The sequence below is a fragment of the Hipposideros armiger genome, unplaced genomic scaffold (genome assembly GCF_001890085.2).
Source record: "Hipposideros armiger isolate ML-2016 unplaced genomic scaffold, ASM189008v1 scaffold_275, whole genome shotgun sequence".
NCBI classification, from domain to species: domain Eukaryota; kingdom Metazoa; phylum Chordata; class Mammalia; order Chiroptera; family Hipposideridae; genus Hipposideros; species Hipposideros armiger.
In genome coordinates this window covers 880067-899212 of record NW_017731625.1, presented here as the reverse complement: position 1 = coordinate 899212, position 19146 = coordinate 880067, and the positions used below count along the sequence as shown (strand labels likewise).

At 57.5% G+C, this 19146-nt stretch overlaps 2 protein-coding genes across 8 annotated transcripts in view; one reads left to right on the top strand and one right to left on the bottom strand.

Moving 5' to 3' along the window:
• The first annotated feature begins 2146 nt into the window (after window positions 1-2146).
• Window positions 2147-5872, top strand: CUNH19orf25 (chromosome unknown C19orf25 homolog). 2 transcript variants are annotated; one of them, XM_019657438.1, is made up of 3 exons: window positions 2147-2236; window positions 2418-2549; window positions 4318-5872. In XM_019657438.1, the coding sequence occupies exons 2-3, from the start codon at window positions 2420-2422 to the stop codon at window positions 4542-4544; spliced, it is 357 nt and encodes a 118-aa protein (XP_019512983.1). In that variant the 5' UTR covers window positions 2147-2236; window positions 2418-2419; the 3' UTR covers window positions 4545-5872. The 2 variants fall into 2 exon arrangements, with proteins under 2 accessions (XP_019512983.1, XP_019512982.1); XM_019657437.1 differs by having other exon boundaries at window positions 2180-2549.
• Window positions 5833-19146, bottom strand: part of APC2 (APC regulator of Wnt signaling pathway 2) — a 22826-nt gene continuing 9512 nt past the window's right edge. For all 6 annotated transcript variants that reach the window (XM_019657433.1, XM_019657436.1, XM_019657430.1 and 3 more), the window contains 9 exons: window positions 18963-19040; window positions 18666-18764; window positions 17813-18203; window positions 17155-17250; window positions 15707-15846; window positions 15181-15258; window positions 14869-14985; window positions 14266-14480; window positions 5833-13392 (listed from right to left, as the gene is read on the bottom strand). In XM_019657433.1, the coding sequence (XP_019512978.1) occupies window positions 8442-13392; window positions 14266-14480; window positions 14869-14985; window positions 15181-15258; window positions 15707-15846; window positions 17155-17250; window positions 17813-18203; window positions 18666-18764; window positions 18963-19040 (6165 nt within the window). In that variant the 3' untranslated portion in view covers window positions 5833-8441. The remainder of the gene's footprint in view (window positions 13393-14265; window positions 14481-14868; window positions 14986-15180; window positions 15259-15706; window positions 15847-17154; window positions 17251-17812; window positions 18204-18665; window positions 18765-18962; window positions 19041-19146) is intronic.

Here is a 19146-nt window from a genome sequence, read left to right as displayed (position 1 = left end):
ATCTTAGCTGTGGAGGGCAGTGTCACTGGCCCTCATATGTGGGATCCGAACCGGGGCCCTCTGGCATCCCAAGCGAGTTCTTAACCATCGTGCCACTCGGCCGGCCCTAAATTTTATGTTTTGTGAATTTTATCTCAATTTTAAAAATTGCAAAAAGCATTTATTGAACTGGAGAAGAACCATACAAATATAATGTAAAAATTTGGGGTACCAAAAAAACCCCATTTATTGAGTGCCTATTGTGTACCAGGCTCTGAATATACCAAAGAACAAGGCAGACACAAATCCTGCCCTCCAGGGGTTCACATTCATCAGGTGGGGTGGGGATACAGGTGGTCTACATGTTCCCCTCTCTCTCCAGAGTCCTTACCAGGTCCTCCATCCATCTTGTTCTAGAATTAGACTGTGGTGATGGTTGTACAACTCTGTAAATATACATACAAGGTGTGATCAAACAATATGGTGAATGTTTAAATTAAAAAACATTGTCACAGCAAAACACACATTGCCAATAATCCCCTCACTTTGAACACACTCCATCATTCTTGCCACTTTCTGAAGCAGTTCTGGAAGTCCTCTTTCGTGAATGTCTTTAGTTGTGCTGTCGTAGCTGCCTTGATGTCCTGAATTGATTCAAAATGTTTACCTTTCATGGTAATTTTGACTTTGGGGAAGAGCCAGAAGTCGCATGGTGCCAGATCTGGTGATTAAGGTGGGTGAGGACACACCATAATGTTTTGTTTTCTTTTTAAAGATTTTTTAATTGGGGAATTAGGGGAGGGGAACAGTGTTGGGGAATTGGGGAAGGGGACCTGCCAATTTGTTGTTCTTCAGTCTTCGTTGTGGAGGGCGCCGGTCGCCATCTGGCTTCCCATCCACAGCTCATGGCCTCTAAGCTCAAGATGCTGTGTTCAATCTTAGTTGCGGGTGGGCGTAGCCACCATCCCATACAGGAGTTGAACCAACCAGCAGCCTTGTTGTTAAGAGTGCACACCCTATCCACTGAGCCATCTGGGTGGCAGCTCAGCTCAAGGTGCCGAGTTCAGTCTTAGTTGCGGGTGGGCGTAGTCCACCATGGAACAGGCAATCTTGTTACACCAGCTGAGCCATCCTGCCACCTGTTGACAGCTCAGCAACAGCTCAGCTTGGGCGCTGCATCACTGGCCCATGTGGGAATCAAACCAGTGGCCCTGTTGCTCAGAGTTTGCACTCTTAAGCCAACTCTTAACCAACTGAGCCACTCGGCCGGCCCCATAATGTTTTTATTTGACAGAAATTGCCATACCAGAAGTGATGTGTGACATGGAGCGTTGCCATGATGGAGGATAATTTATAGCACACTTTAAAACACACCTTCTCTCAACCGTAGCTCACACCTAACTGACTGCACTGAACAAGTTGAAACTTGTCACACACTGTTACTAAAATTTGAAGCACTGGTTCGCATATTGAAGATCCCTGCCTTTCCGTTGGGTGGCACTCAACAGCAGCACTCACTGTATTTTTTGTTTTTATCACACCTCATATATCCCCAAATCACAGAATTGTACAAGTTAAACAGGTGGATTTTATGGTATGTAAATTACATTCAATAAAGCTGTTAAAAAACACAAAAATTGTCCTTTGCTTTGAGCCTGTCTTCCCATCCTAGCCAAGAGGGGTGAGACTAAGATGACGGTCCAGTACATCTACCAGGTGGGGCTATGGTTTTAGAGGTTGGAGGGGCGACCTTGACCCAGATCCCACAGGCGAGATGCTGCATGCGTCTTGTGTCCCTGGCCACCTCGCTGGTAAATGGCGCAGCTAGCATTCACTGAGCATTCACTGTGCGCCCGGTCACACTGCATGGACAGGAACTTTGTTCCCACGACAGACACGTGGGTTGGATGCTGTGTCCCCCTTTTACAGAAAACTGGGCGTCGGATACTTTGTTCCACAGCGAGGGAAGCCGGGACTGGATCCCACGCCCACCCCTTGAGCTTCCGGGCCGGGAGCACTGTGGCGGGGAGTGAGGGCTGAGGTCGCATCCTTCCTAGCTCTGGTACAGTCGCAGCTCCTCCCGGATCGCACCCGCCCTGCTCGACGCTGCCCCTTTAAGAGGAGGCTAGGCCTCTCGGCAAGGATGGGCGGGAGGAGAGGGCAGGAAGTTACGCTAAGGCCTGGGGGCGGGGTCGTGCTCCGACCAGAAGCGGAAGTAGCTGATCTGAGGTTCCTTTAGCCCAAGGCGTGCACCTAGGTGAGGTAGCCGCGGCCCTAGGTGCTTCAGCGGGGAAACTGAGGCGGAGGTGGAACCGGACGCTGAAGGGCGAGCCCCGAGGGGCGGGGCAGGGCGGGTGTATAGGAGTTCGCTGGGCGGGAGGAATGGCCCTGGCAAGGTCCGAGAGGTGAACGCCCCGTCAGCTCTCCTTCGCCTGTAGGGATGGGCTCCAAGGCCAAGAAGCGTGTGGTACTGCCCACCCGCCCGGCGCCCCCCACGGTGGAGCAGATCCTGGAGGATGTGCGGGGGGCGTCCGCCGAGGACCCCGTCTTCATCGCGCTGGCCTCAGAAGGTAGGGTGAGCCCAGGATGGGCACGGGAGAGGCCGCCCCGAGACCCCAGCAGCAAGGAGTGGGGGAGCACACCCCAGCTCCAGCCTCGAATAGCAGATCCGGTGAAACCGTGGGATTCAGAGCATAGACTGTGGCATGATCCTCATCCTCTCTGATCCCCCTCTCCTCACGTGTAAAGTGGGGCGCGTCTTCAGAGGGGCATTTAGAACCTCCTGCCCCCAAAGATAGCCCGCCCCCCAAACCCTGCCCACTGTGTTTTCTTGTAAAGCCAGGAAGCTAAGAATGGATTTTATGTTTCTTAATTCTGAGGGCGAGACTATTTCTTCACAAGTGGAAATGGTATGAAATTCAAATTTCAGTGTCCGGAAGGTTGTTTTGGCACACAGCCACTAGTGGATATGTGGACCTGGCTGCTTTCAGGACATAGTGGCAGGTGTGAGTAGTTGGGACAGACTGACTAGACCTGCAAAGCCAAAACTATTTATTGTCTGGCCTTTTGTGGAAAAACTTGGTTAATCTGTTGTCATGCAGAAGATGGAAGCAGGTCAGTGACTTTGGCCTACAGTTGTTGAGTGAATTTTGTGTCCTGGTGGATGAGGTTCACTCATTCATTCAACAGACTTTTCTTAAGAATCTCTTATATGCCAGGTTGTGTTCTAAGCACTGGGGTGAAGAGGTGAACAAAAGAGATGACAGTGCCGCCCTTGGGCCATTCTAGGGGACCTGAGACAGTAAACATGAGTCTTATGGGTAACCAGGAGGTGAGAAATGCTATGGGAAACATTTTTTCCCCCCAGTGGTGTCTCACTCTGTTCCGCCATCTTGAATGAATCCTTTAATTGGGAAACATTTTTAAAATTAAGTAATAGTAGAAAATTCAGTTGTCTGCTCCATGTAGCCACATTTCAAGTGCTCAAGAGGCACTTGTGGCTGCTGTATTGGACAGTTCAGATGAAGGAGTTTTCCATTGCTGGAATGTTCTGTTGGACGGCAGCCCTAGGAACATAAGATGCAGTTATCCATGGCCTGGGTTATCTGAGGCTTCTTGATCCCCAGCTTAAGAATCATGGGTGAAACCGCCAGCATTCAGAGGGAGGGGAAACTTAGGCATGGGCAGTACTGGGACCCACTCAAGGAAGAGGGCCTACTCCTGCTGGCCAATGTGGTTGTCTAGGACCACACCTGGCCTCCGTGTGTGTCATCTGGCGTTACCTACCTCACTACTAAAGCAGGTGGGGAAAAGTGCCTGTTAGTGAAATAGCAGAGTTTCCAGGCCTGTGCCAGAAGCTCGGCCTGCTGGGGTATGACTGCAGACAGCTGCCGAGTGGAGAAATCCACATTTATCCCTGTTCATGCACAGGACCAGGCAGAGTGGAGAGGACCTGGACATGCCTTCAGAGTGGCCCTGCGGCTGTGCTTTTTCCGCCTTGCTAACCCCATCCCACCTCCCTTTGCTAGTCACACCGTTTTAGGGCGTGGCGTCATCAGGAGACGGGTGTCCACACCCTTCTGCTTTTGCAGCCTCCTGACTATGAGTGCTGGATTTTGGAAGGTTACAAGGACAGGTTTTTGGTGGACGGGAGATTGCATCTTGGGCTTTGATTGCAGGGACCATTATGGGGTCAGCATCCTTTACAGGAACGGGTGTCTGCCCCCAGGCAGGGCCTCTTCTGTGACCTGTCTGTCTCCTTCAGTCTCATGCTTTGCTAGGGGGATAAACTGAGTCTTCTGCCCCCTCCCTAACCAGCAACCTGTGTCTTGTCCCCAGACTCTCCAGGACCCTCCGGGATGGCTGAGAACCCTGAGGACCAGCGGGAGCAGCTCTACCAGCAGAGCCGGGCCTACGTCGCTGCCAACCAGCGGCTGCAGCAGGCGAGCAATGAGCTAAGACAGAGGTGTGAGGACCTGCAGCGAGCCGGCCAGGAGCTAGAGCGGGACATTGGCCAGTTGAAGCAGGTGGTTTTGCCGGGGGCTGCAGCTGCCTTCTTGGGTTGACCTGGTCCTGAAACTCGCCTGAGCACATCGCCCCCCCTGGGCAGGGCCCCCCCGGGCAGAGCATGCATGGCCCACTGGAACATTTTACCCTCCCCATAATACCTAGCCTGGCACACCTCAGACATGAGCCTCTGTCCCAGAAGCATATTCCAGGCTCTCTGTTCCATGGACTAGGGACCCCAGGAGACAGAGCCTGATGGTGTGTGGCTTCAGCAGGGACAGTGCTGCCTCAGCTGCCTGCCTGAGGGTTGGGTCAGGCCTTGTGGATGTTGCTCACCCCTAGGCTGCTCTCCTATGACCCGATTGCCGTCAGAATGGCCTTGGTGTGAGGCCCCAGCACCCTTCCTACCCTCCCTTCCTCTGGCGACTCTGCTTCACTGACCCATTAGACTGAATCTGTCTCTGTCTGAACTACAGCGCCCCAGAGGTTACAGAAGAGGATAGAGGTTCTTTGCCCTTCTTTCCCCCGGTAACCCTGGCCATGTGAGGAGCAATTGCCCAGCAGGGCCCAGATCTGAAATGGGGCCTCCAGTGGCCCCCAAGCACCCCAATCTAAGGTGTGGGCGCTCCCCCAGGGCAGCACTTGTCTGTCTGGTTCACTGTCAGGGTGCAGGACCAACCTGTTGGCTGTGGGATCTATCAGATGAGGGTGCTAGCCTGGGCTTCCATGGTAAGACAAGCTGGTCAGTCACCCATCCTGAGCCTTTATCCGGCTGTTTCCATCCTGGCAGACTAGGCCCATCGTAGATGTACCCACTGAGTCCCTGCTGAAATCTCTGCTGCCACTGGCCACCTGGATTGTGCCTCTGTGAGCCACTCCTTTGCAGGAGTCCCCAGGAACTCAGAGAAGCACTAGAACCCACAGGCAGGGCCCTGACATGGATGACCCCAGCATCCCAGGAAGGGTTTCTCTTTCCCCTGAAGAAGGGGTACCTGCTTAAGCCTGACAGACCCCTGAAACCTTTAGGGGCACAGGCATTCGGCAGTCAGGACAGTGGACAGCAAGGCTCCCTGTCCAAGGACCCTTGGCCTACCTGCTTATGTCTCAAAGGTGCCCTGCTGTGCATCCTCCAGAGGTCCGTGCTCTACCCCCCCCCCCCCCCCGCCCCAGGATCAGGTGGAGACACTCTCGCTACCTTCCCCTGCACACTCGCTCATCCTGAGTGCTTTCCCTGCACAAATCCTGCAGCCTGGCTTTGCCTCCCAGGGCAGGCAACCTGGGTGGAAAACCCTCAAAAAGTCTTCCCTTCCTGAGTCCTCACCCATTTGGAAACAGAACTGCATGGAGTGTGATTCAACAGCTCCATTTATTAAAGGTGCACATAAGACGCCTGGTTCCGCGCCTTCCTTCTGCCAGACGATGGCTTTAAGTTGAGTCGGGTAAGATAGGGCTGTATGTATTTACACATGTCCTGTAACTGCAGGGACCCAGGGTGGAGATGCAGGAGGATGGAGGGGGATGGACCAGGACAACCAGGCTTGGGCTGGGTGACAGACGGGGGCGGAGGGGGTGAGGTAATGCTGCACTGGTGGGTGTGTTGCCCCAAATTCAGCACCCAGCTGGTGGTGGGGTCCCGAGGTCACAGGCAAGGGTTGCTCCCAAGGTAGATGGGGGTCTCCTCAGTGTGGCCAGGTGGCTGAGCAACCCCAAGAGGATAAAGGCTTCATGGGAGACATCCTTTGGGTCCTGAGACTTTCCTCCTCCAGCTGCGGTCTGGAACCAATTGTCCAGAAAACCACTGCTCTTCAGGGCCCAGGGCCCCCAGCATCCTGTCCAGCCAGGTTATAAGGTGTGGCTATGCCCCCACCACAGGAGGACAGAGAAGGCAAAAGTGGCCACCGGACATGGATGGGGCACAAGCTCCGTGTGCTGGCTGAGGTGGGAACTGTCTCTTTCTGAGGCTGGCCCGGACAAGGGGCAGGCAGAGAGGGTCACTTCATCCCCCAGTCACGGCAGACACTGTGTTTGTTGGAGAGGTAGCTCTGGGGGTTCTCCCCATGGCCCACATGGGAAAACTGAGGCACAGGGCATTGAGAGCACTGCCCAGGGTCTCACAGTGCATGGGTGTGCCCATCCCAGGTCCCACCAGCCCAGATCCCCTATGGCTGGGTGAGCTGAGGGTGGGTCTGTGCCGCTTCCTCTTCCAGGCCATTTTGGGGAGCAGCTGGCTGGGGGCGAGTGTGAGAGTGGACGTCTGATAGCCCCTGCATCCAAAAAGTTGAGCGGACCACCCAATCCTGTCCTTTCAAGCTACAAATGAGGGCAGGGACCCATGGTCTCTGAGACATATCTGAGACACCCCCCCCTCGTATATTCCAAGGGATCAGCTATGAGCCTGTGCAACGCCCTGCCCAGCCGTCATCACCACTGTCCGCTGCGTGCCAGCTTGTCATGGGAAAATTGGTCACAGGAGGAGCATTCAGTGCACCCAGCCATTCCTGTGTTCTGCCTGTGGCGCCTGTGCTGCAGGACGGGGCATTCTGGGGTTTGTATAATACGTGACACGTGTTTGCAGTGGCACCACGGTGTCTGTGGATGCTAGGGTCAGCATGGCTCACAGGGTCCCTGGAGTTGAGGATGGTCCCGCCGTAGGAAACACTTCTGCTCCTGGGTCAGCTCCTTCCATGGGTGGGGATGGGACTCCTTCTGTACTTCCACCTGACTTTCAACCCCACTTCCCCTCCTCCCAGAGAAGGGACTTAGTCATGGAGTTGTCAGTCTCCCCAAACAGTGTCTGCTCCCTGGCCCTTTGGAGCAGCTCTCTGCAGGGCATCTGTGACAGCAGCTCCTTCCCAGAACAGGAAAGAGGTCATTGGCTCTTTCTACAGGAAGGCACAAACCCTGAGGTCCCTGAGCAGGTACCCCAGCAGCCTCCCACACACACACTGGCAGGAGTGAGGGGAGGACGCAAGGCCTCCCAGGCTCCCTGTGCTCTTCTGTCTTTCCACCTCCTCTGGCACCAACACTCTAGCAGCCTGGCAGCCCAGGCCTGTGCTGGCCAGGCCATAGTCCTGGGGCACGAGGCCTTGTACCTCCTCCAGAGACCAGAAGCCAGCTTCACCTCAGTCCCTGCATTTGTGCCGTCTGGTACATCCAGGGCTTTGTTGTCGCTAAAGTGAACCGATGTCACTGTGATTCTCATCCTCCTTCCTACAGCATCTGGCCCACCACAGCTGGTCCTGACTCCACCCACCTCCCTGGTCCCCCCTTTCCCTTCCTCCTCTGCTGGAAACCAGCACCCCCTCAGCCAGGAGTGGGGACATGGGATGGCCCCGCATCACCCAGGCCAGCCTGCCTTCACTCTTCTCTGCTCCTTCTAGGCAGTTCTGACAACAACCCCTCTGTCTACTAGCCCCAGGTCTCAGAGCTCCAGGCTCCCTGAATGTTGCTGTCAGGTGAGGAGGGAGTGCTGTCTCTGCAGGGCGCAGCCACACTTCTCCGCTGGGGCTGAAAATACAAATAAACCCGCAGACTCCTCATTAACAAATTACCCAGCGGCTGCCATAATTACAGGCTTTGTCCCAGGTCTTGGATGCTACCCTGGGCCCAGCTGGCGGGCACTAGATGGCGCCACGCTCAGCAGCCTGTCCCCCACCTTGGGAAGGCGCTGTTACCTCCCCTGGCTCCCTCTCCTGCTGATGCCTGGGCCCAACGGGGCTGGGGTCTGGGAGGGTGGTCTCTGTATATGGGCCAGGCATGGGCTTGAAGTCCAGAGCGAGGCCCATTTCCTCCCTGAGGCCCCGCGGCACAGAAGCAAGCGTGAGATGTGAGGCCACTCAGGCTGGGATGGGGCACTGAGGGAGGGGACCCAGGTAGGCAGGTGGGTCCCAGACCACCCTGGGGCAGCCTGATGGCCCTCCACCAGAGATAGTGTCCTGGAAGACTGGTCCAGGCCACTATTCCAGAAGGTCAGCAGGGGCAGGGATTTTCTGCACAGCCGAGTCAGTGGTGGCTGCTACCATGGGGCTGGGCACATAGTTGAAGGGTGGGACTCGGGCAGAACGGCTGGGGGAACCGTGCCGACTGGAAGGGAAACCCCCAACAGCCAACCCCATGCCCTCATGGATGAAGGGGATGGAAGCAGGTGCCTTGGCAGGGCCTGGCCCATCCACGTCGCTGCCAAAGAGGGATGCTGGGCCGCTGGCTGGGGCCTGGAGGGGACCCCTAATCTCTAGGCTTGGGGATGTGCTGGAGTTGGTCTTGGTGGCAGCAAAGTCCTCTGTCTGGACCACGGCATCACTGGTCTTGCGCTGTGGGGAGCCACCTTGGCCCTCCTCGGGCGAGGTGCCCACAAGCGGCAGGGCAGTGGCGGGCAATGTGCTCCGCAGGATGTGCGGCACATCCTCGTCCCGGATGCGACGCCACGTGGTGCCTGGTGCAGCCACCCTCAGCAGGGGCCGGGCCTCCCCATCACTGCTGCGGCGGGCAGCATCAGCCACATGCCCTGGGGTGGCACCTTCAGGCTTGCGGGCCACACTGATATGGGGCAGAGAGGCGTAGCGTTTGACCGTCTCTGGCCGGGCAGCCTGCATGCGAATGGGCAGGTGGGATGGGCTCTCAGAGCTGGTGCGCCGGGGCAGCTGCTGGCTGGGGCCGGGCTGGGCCGTGGGGGGCTGCTGGGGGGACAGAAATGGCTGGGATGGGCATGGCCAGGGTGCCGCACGCAATTCGTCGCAGCGGGAGGAACAGAGGAAGACAGTGGGCAGGGCAGACCGGCTGCGGCGGGGTGAGCTACCCTGAGAGGCAGAGGCAGCTTGGACCATGGACAGTTCTGACCGGCGTGTGCGCAGCAAGCCGGGCGACTCCTTGATGAAGGTCAGCTGGCGCTGGAAGCCTGAGCGCTCGGAGGACTCGCTGCCACTGGAACGGGCCGAAGCTGTGCGAACCAGGCCCAGGCGGTCACTCCGGGTGCCCAGGCCCCCCTCGGCCCCTGCCCGGACTCTGGTGCCAGGCTGTGGGGCTGCCCTGGCCAAGGGTGGCGGCACCCGCCTGGCCGACTTCTGCATGAAGGGGATCCGCACAGGTGACTTCTGTGTCTTGTGCTGCTTGGCCAGCAGGGCCTGCGCAGGTGTCTTGGGCACCGATGAGGCCCCAGGGCCAGGTAGGGGCCTCGCAGCCTGGGCTGCCAGGGGCGACCTCCTGGGCAGGTTCTGGGAGGTAGGGGAGGTCTGGGAGGAGCTCGACGAGGGTGTCTTGGTGAGGCGAGCGGGTGGTGTGGCACTCCTCTTGGGGGGGCTCAGGGTTGCCAGCTCTGAGATCTTGCCGGGCCGGTGCAGGCTCTGAGACCGCTGCTGTCCGGGGCTGGGGGCTCCAATGGGGGCCGCTGGCTTCTCGGAGCTTGGGAGTCCCATCTTCCTGGGTGTGGTTTGGGGACTGGGACCACCCCTGGGCTGGGCCTGCATGGCTGGGCTTGGCATGTAGATTACTGTTCTTCCTCGGAGCACAGGTGGCACCCTGGACGCGGTCTTCTGAACACCACGCGGCTTCCCAGGGCTGCAGGGCAAGCGGGGACCGCTGCTACACTGGGCCAGGTTCATGTCCCGTTTCTCTAGCCGCATGGCACTGCCTGTCTGGCCCTCCAACCGTGGCTGCTGCCCCTTCCTCTGCAGGGAGGGCTTCAGGGTGGAGCCCACTGATGGCCCGGACACAAATGACAGGATGGAGTCAGACTCTGCTGAGGCCTCACAGGTGGCTGCTGCGGCTGCCGCAGCCGCCTGGTGAAGCCAAGTGACGATGGAGTTGGCACCTTCCTGAATGGCACGCCACTCGACGCTGTCCAGGTCAGAGGCATGGTCCGACCCCACTGCCTCCTCGCCAGGCTCCCGGGGCCCCTCTGCTGGCCACTCACCTGGCCGGCCAGCTTGGGGCTTGCGGCGCCGTGGGCCTGATGCCTGGAGCCGGTGCCCGGGTGTGGCTAAGCCCAGGGAGTGTCGCAGAAGGTCCGTCTGGGCCCGCGTGCTGGGTGAGCCATCATGCCCGCCTCTGGGGCCTGGGTCCTTGGTGACCACGGGCTCAGGCTCACTGAGTGAGCTGGCAGAGGAGCTCAGGGAATAGCATGGCGGCATCTCATCAGCAATGAGGCTGGGCTGGGCCCGGGCAGGTGGCGTGGGCTTTGGTGTGACCTGTGCCTCCTTCCTGCCAACCAGGCGCTCCTTTTTAATTGCCTGGGGGATAGCAGACGCTCGCCGGGAGGGCATCACCACTGCAGCCTCAGCTGGCTCCTCATCTAAGTCACTGCCATAGAAGCAGTACACGGCCTCCTTGGTGGGCGTTGTAAGGCACAGGGACTGCAGCACCCCATCCCCACACATCCGGTGCATCTGGCCCATGGGGGAACCATCCCTGTTCACTCCAGTAATCGGGGACTTGCAGAGGGGCAGCTCCATCCCTGCCCGGTTCCTGGCTGACCCCCAGGCTAGCTCTGTGCTCTGGCCCACACCCCCAGCCCTGTGCCTGTGCCCAGTGGCCTGCCTGGCAGGGGCCACATGGCCTGCAGGCTTCTGCCCATCTGCATGCCCACTAGGTGGGCCCCTTTGAGGTCCCTGCAGCGTCTCGTCACTGAGCGAGGCTGTACTAGAGAAGATGACTGGTGTGCCCTCGGCCGAGTCAGTGCACGAGTCATCCTCCCGGGCCGGGGTGGGCACCAGCATGTAGACAGGTACAGGCAGCGTGCAGCGGCCAGGCACCAGCGCTGAGGCCAACTTGCGGAGCTGGGTGGGCACAGCTGCGCCCAGGCACTCCCGCAGCAGCTCCAGTTCCTGGTTGGTGGCAGGTGGCCCCTCCCGGCGGCCAGTGGCCTCATCTCGCCGGCGGTGCCCAGCAAAGTGCAGGCTGTGGCCGCTGCCACCGCTGAGCTCTGAGCAGGCGGGAGGCAGCAGCCGCAGCTCCACATCCTTCTGCACGTAATGCTCATGCAGGGCCAGTGCGCTGAGACTGGAGGCACAGGAGAAGTTCTCGTCTGGCTTCTCCACCGTGAAGCGCACACTGCCGGCATCCAGCTCGGAAGGCAGCCGGCAGCGCTCCCGGCAGTCGGCGATGTCCAGGAAGCGCTTCACATAGCTCTCCCACTGCAGGCTGAACTGGGTGGTGTCACGCTCGCCAGGCGGTGCAGAGACCAGTGGTGGAGTCTTACTGCGGCTTGGCGGCATGGTCTGCCCGGGGCTGTCGGGCAGCTCACTGGGGCTGACCGTGCCACTGCCCAGGCCACTACATGGGTCACTGGGGATGGAACTGGCAATGGACGGGCTCTCAAAGCTGCCCAGTGAGCTCACAGAACTACAGCGGCTCAGTACCAGGGGTGTCTCCTGTACACAGTTCTCTGAGGAGCTAGATGGCGTGGCGTCCCCCACCCCCAAACCCCGGCCCTGCAGGGGCGCTGGAATGGCCATGGGTAGGGAGGTGGCCCCTGGCCCATGCCAGGCCCCATCCAGCTCCACATCGCTGGTGCCTGCCTCCTCCAGTCCCTCCAGGGATGAGTCACTGTCGTCCAGGTCCTCCACCTCGCTGGGGCCGGGGTGTCCAGCCGAGGACAGCGAGGACAGGGAGCTGCAGCGGGACAAGCAGGGTGGTGCTGCCTCTGCCACCAGCTTCTCCGGCACTTTACTCAGGTCCTCTGCAGGCAGCCAGGCCTGCTTCCGAGTCCCAAAGGCCAGGGGCCCCCTGCCTGCCCTGGCCGTGCCCTCAAGCAGTGACACGTGCTGGTAGGTGGGCGACAGCTTGATGGTGCGCACTCGGGTGTCAGTGGCCATGACCTGCCGGGCTGCTGGCTCAGCCTGGCCACCCAGCAGGTTGAGGTCAAGCTGGCTGGGCCGTGCCTGGCCACATGGGGACCCCTCGTGGTGCTCAACCAGAGCAGCCAGTGGGCATGGCTGCGTGTGCTCACGGGGACAGTGCCCGTCACTGGCACTGCCACTGTTGAGGCTATCATTGGAGAGGCTGGCATGGGCTGCCTTGAGCCGCAGCAGTGGGTGACTGCGGCCACCAGCCTCCCTCGGCCCACCCTCGGGCCCCGGGCAAGGTGAGCAGGACTGGGCGTGGCCCTCCCTTGGTGCTTCCTGCCCGGGGTCCCCAGAACTGAGGCTGAAACTGTCATCAGACAAGGTGTGCAGGGCTGCAATGTCCTCCACCAGCCGGTCGATCCGTGCCACTGCCAGTGCCAGCTTGGCCTTGGCTCTGGCTGCCACGGCTGCCTCTCCACCGGCCTCCTTTTCTGCCTCCGGGCCACCTAGGCCAGTGGGTGCGGCATGGGCCAGCGCCTGCCCCTGCAGGAAGGGGCTGCCCAGGAAGAGGGACAGCACAGCAGGGCTGGCAGGCTCGATGGTGGCAGCCACGGCAGCCAGGGAGGGCGCGTCGTCATCATCGAAGCAGCCGGAGTCCGAGGCGTAGTCTTGGGCCAGCCCATCTAGGTGCCGCAGTGGTGGCAGTGGCTTCTTGGAGGTGGCCTCGGCTTCTGCCTCAGGCAGGCCCTGCTTCTCTAGTTGGTCGAGTGCCTGGGCTAGATGCCGGGCATCCAGCTCGGCCTCCAGCGCCCGCTGCTTGCGCACATACAGGCTGGGCGCGCAGGCACCAGGAGAGACGGTGGTGGCTGTTGCCTGGTACTTGGCAGGCCGGTGGGCCAGCAGGTTGCGCAGGGCAGCAGCACTGCCCATGGCGATCATCTTGTGCTTGGAGTGCACCAGGTTGCGCAGCATGGCCACGGCACCCAGGTCCCACAGCAGCTCCTGGTCCCGTGGGCTGCGGGCAGACAGGTTCCAGAGCGTGCCGCAGGCATTGCTCACGATGGTCAGGCTGTGCGACGTCAGGTGCTGTAGCAGCGTTTGCAGGCAGTTGTGGTCCCGCAGCACCTGCCTGCGGCACGGAGGGGTGTGTCAGGTGGCACCACCCCTCGTCCCACTGGGAGCAGGGTAGGGTGCAACAGAGTGGCCGGATTTAGCAAATAAAACTATAAGGTGCCCAGGTGAGTTCGAATCTCAGAGAAAGGAAGAAATATGTAGTATAAGTGTATCCCAAAAATCAAATGGGGTATACTTTTGCTAATTTTTTATTTGTTAAAATAAACAAGATGTTTATAAAATAATACTAATATTAAATTAATAATACTTTAAAAATAAAGTTTAGTATATTATTTTAGCACAACAATATCACGATATTTGGGACACATTACTAGAGATAAATTTTGTTTTACAAAACACTAAGTATTATTTGTTAATTATTAGCACTATTTAATAAATAATTTTTTTATTTATTTTAATAAAACCATTAGCACAAGTATGTCCCATGCAATATTTGGGATAGACTTATACTAAAAATAAATGTTATGTATTTTACTACATTAGAAACATTACTACTAACGTTACCTAGTAAATAGGAAATATTTATTTTAATAAATGTTATTTATTAATATTACTTAGTAAATATATTAATAAAGAACAAGTTTTCATCATTAATATTGTTTAGGAAATAATTTATTAAAATAAAAATATGTATTAATTTAAAATTTAGATATATTTAGCATGTCCCATGCAATATTCAGGATAGACTTATACTAAAAAAAATCAGTCCCTGGGGACAAATCAGGCACATCCATTCACAGAACAATTCAAGGCTGCCTCAGTGACAGTTCACAGCAGAATCAGATCTGCCACCCCCAGCCCGCACCTGGGAGACCTCCTGCCCCCAGCGTCCTGTGCCCACTGTGACTGTGGGGTGAGAGGAGCTGACCTGTAGTCCTCGCGGGTGGCAATGAGGCTGGACACATTGCGCAGAATGCCACCGCCGCTCTCGATGATGGCCAACGAGTTGCTCTGGCACTTGTAGGTCAGCGTGCTCACCAGGAAGCCCAGGGCACCATCCACCTGGCAGATGGCCGCCTTGTTCTCCGTGCTGTGTGCTGAGAGGTTCCACAGGGCACTGAGCACACTCTTCAGGGTGGACTCCTGGGCACAGGGGCGGGAGGGGGAGAGATCAGCGGAGGGGGTGCCCCAACTACCAGACCCACCCACTTGGCCCTCACCATCGAGACATGTCAACGTCAAAAGTCTAGAAGGAAAAGCACCCAAATACATTTTCAAATAAAAGTGAAAAGCAATAGGAGTAAAATCGGCCCTCACAGGATCTCCAAATTGCAGAGTGGGAAGCCCTAGACCTGTCTGAGTCTTGACAACCTGCTAAGCTAAGCAGTGGGTTGTTTCCCCAAAGTCAGAGAACTCACCACCTGTTGCCAGTGTCTCCCTGCCCTGCGGCTGGCATTTAACAGCCGTGGCAGTGCCCTCCTCCTGGGGTGCATTACCACTCCCTCACCCTATGCACCCACCTTATGCTCACCTTGGAGGCTCGCAGGACGCACTGCATCAGGGCAGTCATGCTGCCAACCTCCCTCAGCACCTTCTTGCTGTTGATGTCAGCCCGCCAGGACAGGTTGCGCAGGATACTGGATACCACCTGGGGCAGGGTGCAGAGCGGGCAAGGTGGACCCAGGGTTCCTCCCTGATCTCAACCTCACATATTGTGAAGCTATAGAGATTGAAGAGGACACCCATCACACCCACGAGGGAGAGGACTCTATCAGCAGGGGCCTTAGGCAGTGGGACGCTCTGCAAGCCTCTACCCAAGCCCCGCCCCACCCCACCAGTCTACCTGGTGTAGCTCCTCGCTCTCGGAAGCCAGCTGGGCCACAATGGCCTCCATGCAGCCCCGCCGGGCACACAGTGTGGCCTGTGGGTGACACAGGAAAGTCACGCCATGGCGGGTGGGGCAGGAGGCATGAGGAAGACCACACCCCACCTTCTGGCTCCCCCCCAGCACCTACTATGTGCTAGAGCTGGAGGCCCCAGTTCCCCATCCTCACCACCATGGTGAAGGGGGAGCAGTCACCCTGTTCCTTAGTTGAGGAAACTGAGGCTGAGATAGAAGCTGAGGCTGCAGACACCCAGCCTCCTCTAGCCCAGAGGCCCATTCTCTGCAGCAGAGCAGTCAAGAGGATGGTGGCCTGGCTGACTGCATCCAGTCACAGCCCCTCCTCTCACGGCCCTCTCTGGGCCTCAGTCTAACAGCCTATAAATTGGGGACAACTGTCCCCAACCCTCAGGACTGTTTCAAGGAGGGGATAACGTGGAGGGAGGCTCAGACCTGGGGGAGCACTGACCCCACCCTCCCTGGGCACCTTGTTGGCGACATCCCCAAAGGTAAGATTGGTGAGAGTCATGCCAGCATATCTGCGCAGGGCAAGGTTGAGTGGGTCCTGGGTCATCTTGTGCATCTCATAGTCAACCTGCAGTAACTCTGCCACGGCCTGCAGCCCACCTGTGGGGACATAGAGGGAGTCATGGTGAGGCTGGGGGCAGGCAAGTCACCCTGAACAACCACCCTGCCTTCCTCCCAGCCTTTGCCCATATTACTCCCCTGCTTAGGTGCCCTCCTTCCATTTCACCCCCACATCCGCTTTCCTCAAGTCCATCTTCAAAGCCCAACTCTGAGGATACCTCCTCCAGGTAGACTGATGCCAGGCTGGCACAATCCTGTGGATATTCTGTTACTTCCACAACCCCCTCCTTTCAGCCCTCCACCTCCATTCACATTGTCCAAGTGCCGGGCCTTTGCATGTGCTGTTCCCTCTGCCTGGAATGCTCTTCCCTATTTGCCCAGGCTCCTGGCTTCCCTTCTGCTTCCAGCTCAAGAAGCCCCCTAACATGCCAATAAGAACCCCCACAAGACCATTAAACCTCAAGCTCTGAGGGCAGAGCCAAGTGGGCTGTGCCTACTGTGCTCCAGGAGCAGGGTTTAGATGGCAGTTCCTCAGGAGCTACTGATGACTGTCACACACAGTTCTTTACTCACTAGGAAAGCTAGGTTTTCACTTTACAGAGCGAACGTTGGGGGAAATGGTCAGTGTGAGTAGAAAGAAAAGAACTCAGCCCAAACACAAAGACTGCCTTTCCTTCTTCAATGAGCAAAGATGGCAGAGGCAATCTGCTCATTTGGGGGGCTGAGTGCTTATGTGGTTTCTGGACCTGGGGTTTTATTTGGGTTGGCTGCTGGCTTCCTCGTTTTTCTGCATCTTCCTATATAAATCCACCCAGAGGATAAATTCCCAGCTAGGGGAGGAAAGAATCAAGAGGCGTGTACTCTTGTGCATGCTGTTGTCACATGCCAGGCCCCCAAAAATGCTGCCCTGTGCGTTGCGCCATCTGGGTTGCAGACACCCATTTCTGCTCAGCTGGACCACATGATTCTGACCAAACCTTTCACTGTGTGACCATCTGCTAGGTGAGAAATAGGATCTCATTTTGTAATAACTGGAGTAAAATTGAGTATGTTGATGAGATTTTGGGCCTTGAATGTTTACTTTTTCCATATTTTCATGACTTTAAGAGAAGATATAATGCTCCCAAACTTAAAACTTCAAAAAGTCACCACCTCCTCAACCACTCCACAGCTCTGATTCTATGTATTAAGCTGGACCTCTCACCTTTGCTCTTGGCTTCCCGGCCACTTCCCTGTCCTCTGAGCCCCAGGACCATTAGAACTGAAAGGCTGTCCAAGCCTGAATGAGGCTCAGAAGCCTGGCTGAATGAGGGTAGGGAAGCATGGATGAGGTGAGGGGGCACTTACCCAGCTCGTTCATAGCACGGCGGTATTCCTCGTCAAAAGATAGCTTCATCACTGCACAGGTAGCCTGGCAGATCTGTGGCTCAATGGGGACCGGGGCTGTGGGCCAGCGGACCAGGTCAGAGCCCTCCCCAAAACAGCTTCCTCACCCCTACCACCAGTCTGGGAAATGTTCCATGGTGGGTCCCACCCCTCCCTGCCTTCTCTACCCCAAATGCCAGCATAGACCCCAGGGCTCTGCAAACTGCTTCATGCTTGACACCTGAGGGGTCACTCCCTGAAATGAATAATAAGGTGTCTGCCTCACCCAGTGCTGGAATGGGAGATGAGGTCATGCTGGGCGCTCAGGACCTCTTGCAGTGCTTTTGTCATAGATTAACTTTGTGATCAGCTGCCAAAACTAGGAATCTCAAAGTCTGCACCCATGTTACTAGTTACCCACAATCCATCCACACATTCAGTGACTGTTACCTTAGCTACTCTGCAACCAGAACAGCAGTTGCTTGTGGCCGTACCTTTGCCATTCTGTTATGACAAGGTCGCCATAAGACCTCAGCCAGCATGTGGCACAGAGAAGTTTCGCAGAAAAGGCCACTGTTATTGCTAACAATGTTGCCTGTCACCCAGGAAGCCCAAGCTCTGCATCCATTGCCTCACTCACCGCCACCGGTACCACCTCCCTCTGGCTCGCCATCCTGGGCCTGTAGCCAATCCCAGGAGGTCTCGCAGTAGGCGCGGATCTGCTCCAGCACATGCAGGACGCGCATCTCCTTGCGCGCCAGGCCCTGGTCTGGCTGGGAGAAGATGATGTTGTGCAGTGCCGCATTGGCGCGCATGCGCGCGTCCTTGGCTCCTGGCGCTCTGGGGGTCCCATTGAGGCTCCCAGCCCCAGCCTCTGTGCCATGCAAGATCTGCAGCAGCAGCGGCAGGCAGCCTGAACGGCGCATGGCCACGCAGCTCTCAGGAGAACTGGACATGGCGAGAAGTGTGCGGGCCGTGTCCTCCTGGTCGCGCGTTGCCAGCATGGACAGCAGCCAGAAGACTACCTCCACCTGTGGGGGAGCGGTGGCGATGGAGTCAGGGTGGGGAGGCCCACCTGGCTCACCTGGCCCCAGCCAGCCCACCCACCCTCCCCAGCCAGGGGCGGCTTCCACACTCTGGGTCACTTGCCCTAAACATGGTGGGAGTCCTGTGACCCCAGCCCAGGAGAATGGCTTTTTCACCCCTACCATCCTCACCCTGTATCCACACACTCCTGGGGAGATGGATAGGGGGCCTCAGTCACTGTGGAGATGTTACCAGCCCATGAGGGCCAAATGCCCACTCCACTGGCCTCACCAGGCACTCCTAGGAGTGGCCCTACATCTACGTCTAGAGTATCCCCCCAAACACTCAAGAAAGGTATCCCCACCCACGTGGCCAGGCCCCAGACCACATGTTGGCCTCACCAGCCTCACTGTACCCCAATCCAACTGGCTGTCACCTCCCCAGCCTGCCTTTGGGGTGGGGCTCACCTTGCTGTTGCCCGGCTGAGGGGCACCATCCTCAGGGCGTGTGGGGACCTCAGTCTCAGGGTCCTCATCCACAGGCACCGACTTCACTGCCAGCAGGGCCTGTGGAGGAAACACTAGCCCTGGGGGTTCCGGGAACACCCCACAAAGCATCCAGGCTGCAGATTCCAGCAGAAATTCCCATGACGATGTGTTGGGGGCTCTACCTATTCCTGTACTCTGGGATGGGCCCTCAAGGTTCTCCTCGCTGCCTGGGGCCATCGCCACCCCCTAAGGCCCTGACTCCGCCCTTCTCAGTACCTGGGGCTCTGTCTGCTGCACCCGGTCCTGCGCTGACAGCAGTTCCTTGTCTATCTGCTCCAGGCGTGAAGCGCGGATCTGAGTGGGAGAAAGATGCATAGCACACTACAGCTGACCCTCCCCCACTTTGACCCCGCCCATTCCCTGTTATAGCACTACCAACTGTCCAAACTCCCTACCCCGC